Here is a 7,949-nt window from a genome sequence, read left to right as displayed (position 1 = left end):
TTTGTTTTGCAGAGTCATTTGTTCTCGCTTTCTGCCCACTTTTTCGAGACCAGAGCCGAGTGTTGTCCAGAAAGACCAACTGTTAGCATTTCACATCTCTCACTTGGCCTGGACTGAAATACGTGCCGGTACTTGTTTTGGGTACTGTTTTATTTTTTATTTTTTTAGATATTCCCAGACGCATCACCAGTATGTCCCCCTAAAACAAAGAGGATTGGGGTTTGCGTAACCCAATCACCAGAGCCATCGCAGACTACACACACACTGTCCAAGAAGCTGGACATCCCCACCTTCGAGGAGTTGGCCTTCCAGAACCGAAGCCAGCGTATGGTAGACACCTCATGGAATGCTATCTGCACAGGGATGTACATCCTCCCACCTAGAGAACTGGCTGCAGTACTTTCGCCTCCCCCCAGATCCACTTTTCGAGCGGCTGATCACGAACCCGGCGGGGTAGCTGGGCTGCATCCAGGACTTCTTGGGTCTCAAACGCATTATCACAGACAAGCACTTCAACTGAACCAAAGGCTTCCCTTGCCTGAAGAAACAAGAGAGCAGCAGCCAGCCCTGCTGCCTGGGCAAGTCCAAGGGTAGAACCCATGTGCAGATAGTTCGGGAAGTCATTGAGCAGCTCTTGAACTTTTTTATTGGCTTTTTAATATCAAATTCAATGATATGGTGGGGCAAGACTTCAGGTGGGATTGAGAATCTGATTTTTAAAAAAGAGCAGGTGATATGTTTATTATTAATTAATTAAATTGGATGCAGTCTATCACAGTGCCATCTGTTTTGTCACCAAAGCCCCATATACTACCCACCACTGCGACCTGTGCGCTCTCGTTGGCTGGCCCTCGCTTCATACTCGTCGCCAACCCCACTGGCTCCAGGTCATCTACAAGACCCTGCTAGGTAAAGTCCCCCCTTATCTCCGCTCGCTGGTCACCATAGCAGCACCCACCTGTAGCACGCGCTCCAGCAGGTATATCTCTCTGGTCACCCCCAAAGCCAATTCCTCCTTCGGCTGCCTCTCCTTCCAGTTCTCTGCTGCCAATGACTGGAACGAACTACAAAAATCTCTGAAACTGGAAACACTTATCTCCCTCACTAGCTTTAAGCACCAGCTGTCAGAGCAGCTCACAGATTACTGTACCTGCCCATCTATAATTTTGCCCAAACAACTACCTCTTCCCCTACTGTATTTATTTATTTATTTTTCTCCTTTGCACACCATTATTTCTACTTTCTTGCACTGCAAATCTACCATTCCAGTGTTTTACTTGCTATATTGTATTTACTTAGCCACCATGGCCTTTTTTGCCTTTACCTCCCTTATCTCACCTCATTTGCTGACATTGTATATAGACTTATTTTTCTACTGTATTATTGACTGTAGGTTTGTTTTACTCCATGTGTAACTCTGTGTTGTTGTATGTGTTGAACTGCTTTGCTTTATCTTGGCCAGGTCGCAATTGTAAATGAGAACTTGTTCTCAACTTGCCGACCTGGTGAAATAAAAATAAATAATAATATGGTTACCTCAGTGGTGTCATTCAAAAGAGGACACCTTCAAATAAATCCAATTTCTCTTCATGTTTGAAAATACAGTGCGAGTTTACGAAGGTGTGTGTAATCTGCCTCTAACTTTAAAACCTTTGATATAACTTCCTAGTTCCTACTTTAACATCATGCCTGTTTTGTTAACCAAATCAAATATAAATATATGCTGCCATGCCATTTAATCTCACAATTAGTATTTGTCATACACGAAATTGTGTTTCTTCACAAAGGCCTGTTACTTTTACAACACTGTACCATGTCAATCGTTCCAACTCAATGGACAACAATAGACTATAGTGACAGCTGAGATTTTTTGTAACATGTCTATCCTGTGCTACACTATATATACAAATGTGGACACCCTTTCAAATTAGTGTATTCTGCAATTTCAACCATACCTGTTACTGACAGGTGTATACAATCGAGCACACAATGCCAGTAGTGTTTACTGTTTACTGTTTACAATCTTCCCTGTGGCTCAGTTGGTAGAGCATGGTGTTTGCAACGCCAGCATGGCAGGGTTGTGGGTTCAATTCCCACAGGGGGCCAGTACAAAAAAAAAAAAATGCATGAAATGAAATGTATGTATTCACTACTGTAAGTCACTCTGAATAAGAGCGTCTGCTAAATGACTAAAATGTAAATGTATATTTAGGTGCAGGAGCTCCACAATAATTTTGAGCTAATATTCTATAAGCGGAACAGGAGCTCAAGCAGTAGAACATTTGATATAATATTAGATAGCATGTATTTTTTAAGGAATTCATAACAGCAAATATATTTGATCCATATTGTATGTATTGCTATAAAACTATTTTTAAAGTAATTTCAAGTTGTTCAAGAGAATTTCCTATCTAATCTGCATAGTGGCAGAGAACATTTGGCCGTCGCCCGTGAACAAGCACAGAGGAGTCTTCTTCTGTGACGTGGGAAGTGGGTGGGACGTTCATGTAAATTAACTCGCATGATCGATGCAAAATTTGACAAATGTATTTATTGTTCTGCATATGCTAATGTTTCAAATAGGTTTAAACCAGGGTCACATCCTGCCGTTGCTAAAATAGTATTTTGATAGTGCTCTAGAACTTCCATCGATTACTTTTTCAATTACCACAACCACAAGCTGTCCTTTACTGCAGACTGCTGCAGTATATTTTTTTCAAAAAGATGACATCATCCTAATGTCCCTTAAAGGTATACAGCTGAGATACAGACATGAAACAAACGCAATGGTGGCTCCGGGAATGAAGTGTAATGTAATAGTCCGTTGTTCATAATTTGAGCTAAAACGGTGAAAATGAATGACAGTTGCATATTTTGACATTGGAGACCGCTGTGATCAAGCTTTTTAACTATTGTCAACGAAAGACGTTGTATCTCATAGGCCAACAGGAGGAAAACAGAACAACTATCCAATCAGATTGGCTGTTGGATCCAGGTGGTAAATTCTCCTTCTCTCTGGAGTGTTTTTTTGTGTGTGTATTTTCCAGCTTCCCCGACGCCGCCATTAAATACCAACAGAACGCTTGTTGGAAATGGGGATTAAAATGATTTAAAGCCCCGGAGAGACGGCAAAGGGACGGGGGGAGGGCCGGGGGGGTTGTTGTGCAATTGCATAGGTCTCGAAGCCCCGCACAAACGGAGCACGGAAACGTAAATATGCGGCTACTGACCAAATAAATGCTTGACTTCGGACTTACGGACTGGGTTTCTTTGGGAAGGCTCGAGTGGATAGAACTGGGGACAAGCTAGAGAACGGTTTGGTTGTGCTTGGAAGAGGAGTGTCAACACAGGAAAAGGTAAACAGACGCCCATGTTCAAAATGTTATGCAGTTAGCATGTCACAGTTTTGTCACCACTTTTGTATGAGATATTGTTTAGAAACGAAGCTGTAAACAATAACATTACCTGTAGCAATTCATCATAAATTGAATAGGTAACGTTAACTAGATTATTTTCATATTTACCAACGTTAACGTGTTAGTTGGCCACTGTTCGCTAACTAGAATTTGACAAATACAGCGAAGCTAACGGGCACAACATTTTGTGTTGAGGAATCTTGTCTTTCACGAATGTGTTGAATTTTGCAGAGCATATTGACACTTATAGAGCAGTCTGCTCTACTCATGGGTGGGTGTCTTAGTCCGTTACATCGAAAGTAAGTGGCAACTGTACTACTGGTTAGTTAACTAACTTGCTAGGTACAGTAGTTAACTAGCTTTCCACCGCTACTTCAGTTAACTACGTTAGCTATCTAGCTAGTTGTAACAGATGCCATGGCAGCTTGCTAGTTAGATAACTAGCTAGGTGACCGATATCGTATTGACCACACTCTCCCTTCTAGTGACACTAACTAGCTAACATTGCTAGTATGGCACATTGACGTAGGCACGCCCAACGCAATATGCGGTAGCAAAACTAGATACCGTTATCTAGTTGTCTTGTTACATTGATCAGTTTAAATGGCTAAGTAGACTCAATGCATGCACCGAGTTGTTTGAAATCAATCGGGTACCAATCCAGGCTATAAGACTGGTGGTTTCAACTTTAAAATGTAGTTCTAAACCTAGATCTGCAGCCTCTTGAAATGTGTGCTGCAACAAGTCAGGGAGTAGTATTCTGTTGTGATGATAATAGCTAACATATGTCTAAATTGCTTGAGTAATTGCAAACATTCCTCTATATGCACTTTGCATGGTGTTGGTTTATGTCGAGGAATATTTTTTTTTTTTTTTAATACTTCACTGAGAGAGTGCAGAGTAGACTGTTTTGCGCTGATCTAGGAACAACCGATCTTGCCCCTATTTAAAACCTTTTTAGTTTAACCAAATAAAAACCTTACGGGCCTAGGTCCGAGCGTTGGGGGGAAACTTCTCAACTGCATTAAGGGTCATTATTGGTACAAGTTTTAGTGTTGCCTGGTGTTCGGTTTCATCTGCCAGGTAACACAGCACTGTTGTCTGGCACGTTTGCGCTGTATCACTGGATATGTTTAGGTGTCCGTTTTAAGTCATGGAGGCAAGTCAAGATTGGGTTGCGGCCTGCTGCTCTTGGCACCTTGCTCTGTGAGTTCAGCTGCACTGAGCCTCAGGCTTTGATTAACCTCACTGAGAATTAGTACCAGGTCAAGAGCTCACATCCTTGTAGCTGTTTGAGCAGGATTGATATAAATGCCAAGGCTGTTTATCATGTCCTGCTCATCCTGTTTGACAGTGTTCAACAATGATCCAGAAGTTGTGAAAAACAAGTGTTAATGTAGCTTTCTTTGTTTTTGTGTCTAAACGTTTTGAGGTCTCTAATATCAGGTCTGTTACTTTATGTAATAGGCTATCTGTAATAATAGACTAGGCTTAGCTAGACTAACTAATGATGTTCATGTTTTTACTTATGAAAACATTTCCTTTAAAACATGACATCAATTAAAGTCTAAATGTGTTCGTTTTATCTGTGATCTTAATTCTGTGTGTCTCTGCATGATGACAGTGCAGTCTGTCTGTGATCATCAAAGACCACTATGGCTCCTCCTCAACATTTCCTGTGTTTCTGTTGCCCTAGCATCCTGCTTGCCTGTGTGATCTCCTTGAGTGGAGCTGTGGTGCTGAGCCCCTCCCAGCGGCAGCCTCTCCCAGCGGTGGAGCGACAATGACCGAGCTGGGTACCAAGTGGGCCTGTGAGTACTGCACGTTTGAGAACTGGCCCTCGGCCATCAAGTGCACCATGTGCCGCGCCCAGAGGCCCAGCGGGGGCGCCATCATCACTGAGGAGCCCTTCCGGAGCAGCCCTGGCCTGGACACCAGCCGCCAGTGGGAACCCCCAAGCCTGAGTAACAGCCCGCCCAAGGGAGGCTCTAGCCTCCTAATCTGCCCGGACTCCAGCGCCCGTCCCCGTGTCCGCATTGCAGACGCCCCCGAGACCCCCTCCAGCAAGTGGTCATGCCACATTTGCACCTACCTAAATTGGCCCCGTGCCATCCGCTGCACCCAGTGTCTGTGCCAGCGACATCAGCAGGAGCAGCACCACCATGGACTGGCACAGCAGCCACGCAGCCCAACCGAGTCACCCCAGACCTCAGGCTCAGGATGCCGGCCCGCACCCCCCTCCACCCCTACTGACCCCTGCGAGGAGTATAACGACCGCAACCGCCTCAACACCCGCGCCCAGCACTGGACCTGCGCCGCCTGCACTTATGCAAACTGGCCCAATGCGTGCAAATGTGTAGTGTGTGACCACCCTAGGCCCAATAGCCTGACAGAACCTATCGAACTGGCCTCTAAGCCAGAGAGCCTACCACCCTCCATACTCAATGAGCAGGACAGGGACAACAGGAGGGGGGGTGTGAGTGTGGGAGGGGGCGGCGGTGGAGTATTGGGGTGCAGTGGCGGCCAGAGGAGGTCCCCACCCACCTCCGAGCGGGAGGCGGAGGTTAAAATGGACTTTCAGAGGATCGAACTGGCTTCGGGAGCTGGAGTGGGGAGCATAGAGGAGCAGCAGGTAGACTTTAAAAGGCTCAAACAGATAAAGAACAGGATGAGGAGAACTGACTGGTTGTTTCTCAATGCCTGTGCAGGTGAGTCGGTGTGTGTGTGAGGGGATGCAAAGAAATCAAGGTTCTCTCCAACCCTGTTTATTTCTCTGTATTCCCAGCTGTGGCGCATGAGATGCTCATTATTGTTGAAATACCTCCCCTGTATTTAGGTACTTCTGTTGTTTAAATGGGAGTTCTCTATCTTGGGTGGGAGAAAAATATTATCTCTGTTGCCACTGAGAAACAATTAAGGCTGCAAGTCTTGAAAAGCAGTAAGTGTTATATTGTGCATTTTATGCAGCGATGTAACTGCTTCACTGCTCACGCTGTGAGAGGAGAGGCAGCAGCCTGTGCAAGCTGAGTGGGTGGATGGATGGATGAACAGTTGGGAGCTGCTGTGCTGTGTTGACTGGAGCTAGAGGTTGAATTCCTGTCTGACTACAGTGCAAACGCATACCAGATCTTGCAAAGCCTGGATAGGTATTTACCATATCAGCTAACTGCATAATATGATATAGGAATCTGGTTCCCGACTACAATCTGACATGGCACACAACCATTGGTTAATGCAGTGTAGTCAGGTAAGCACTCGGCCAGAGGCTAAAGGTTCACTTCCCATCCTCCCCCCTGACAGATATTCCTGTTTGCTAGACTGAACAGCATGTGCGAGACCACTATATCTATCCCCCAGCCTTTGTCAGGCACAGTCTAGGTAGTCTGTGTGAGTGACGAGGATACTCGGCTCTCCCTTTCAGAGGGTGTCCCTTGAAGCTTTGAATCAAGGGCTAGTCCAGACAGCCACACTGCCCCTTGACGTTAATGAAGGAAAGCCTCATAATGGTGACTGAGTGGATTACACTGCTGCTGTCCGGACTACATTTCAGACATGATTCCATGGGATAGCTTGCTTCCTCTCTACTGTTTTATAGTGGAGTTGCCCCTCCCAGTCAGTTTGTCCGCTGATACAAATTACTCCCCATAGCAAAGTATTCTCCCCAGTGTCTGAGGGTACCCAACTTATTACTGTGAAGGGGAAGCTAAGCATGTCCTGTGTGTACTGCAGGGGAACCCTCACTGTCAACAGACACACACACCCTGCCCTTCAGTCCCAGGGGCTGGTAAACAGTGGCCACAGCGGCTCTAGACAGCCTAGTAGCCCGCAGGCCCTGCACTTAAAATATCTGACTGGTGCACAAGTCAAAAATAAACAGGCGTTCACATCGAAGATGACCTTCAGCTTTCGGTTCGCAGCCGGAGCCCTGTTACGTCCACTCTACTGGTGTAGCGTTACATGTTATTTGTATTCATGTTTAGTTGTTTAAACAAGCTGGATGTAATGAATCACAAATGAGCCTACATTAGTTTCCAGGTAGTATTTTTCACAGTGATCCTTATTGGAAACTGCAAGTGCCACTTTCCTCAGTAAAATCTGTCATATAATTAGGCAGGCTAGGCCTTTGAATGTTTATATAAAACAAAGCTAAATCTGTAACATGGTGGCATTAACAATGCATTGTGGGAAGTACCCTATATAACAATTGCATATGCAGGAGCAGTTGTAGTCATGTTGCCTGTACTCTCCAGAAGCTAGGACATGTGCTCACAAAGACAAGATGCCCATTTGTATTAAGGGCAGTCTGCTTGACTGAGGGAATGCTTGTCTGCTTTACGGCCCACTGGCTTATGCCACAGCAGGTTTATTAGCTGAGTTTTTAATATTTTTGCCTGAACAAACCATGCTGGCTGCAAGTGGTCCTTATGCTTCGGGCGGGTTTCCCTGACAACCTGTGTGTGTGTCCCCCGTTTTACATATGGATGGGCGTCTGTTTGACACCTAAATGAATCGATAAAAGGAGTGAATGCACAG

The 7,949-nt window shown here is 45.1% G+C and overlaps 1 protein-coding gene across 1 annotated transcript in view; it reads left to right on the top strand.

The window, feature by feature from the left end:
* Positions 1 to 2,640: 2,640 nt before the first annotated feature.
* The window catches only part of LOC100380861 (ubiquitin thioesterase Zranb1), a 28,564-nt gene continuing 23,255 nt past the window's right edge, over positions 2,641 to 7,949 (top strand). The window contains exons 1-2 of the mRNA XM_014154718.3: positions 2,641 to 3,356; positions 5,113 to 6,124. Coding sequence (XP_014010193.1) covers positions 5,200 to 6,124 — 925 coding nt within the window. The 5' untranslated portion in view covers positions 2,641 to 3,356; positions 5,113 to 5,199. The remainder of the gene's footprint in view (positions 3,357 to 5,112; positions 6,125 to 7,949) is intronic.

Source organism: Salmo salar, chromosome 18, assembly GCF_965601325.2.
Source record: "Salmo salar chromosome 18, fSalSal1, whole genome shotgun sequence".
NCBI lineage: Eukaryota > Metazoa > Chordata > Actinopteri > Salmoniformes > Salmonidae > Salmo > Salmo salar.
Note: the sequence above shows the minus strand (reverse complement) of the source record. Positions and strands in the feature narration are given on the sequence as shown.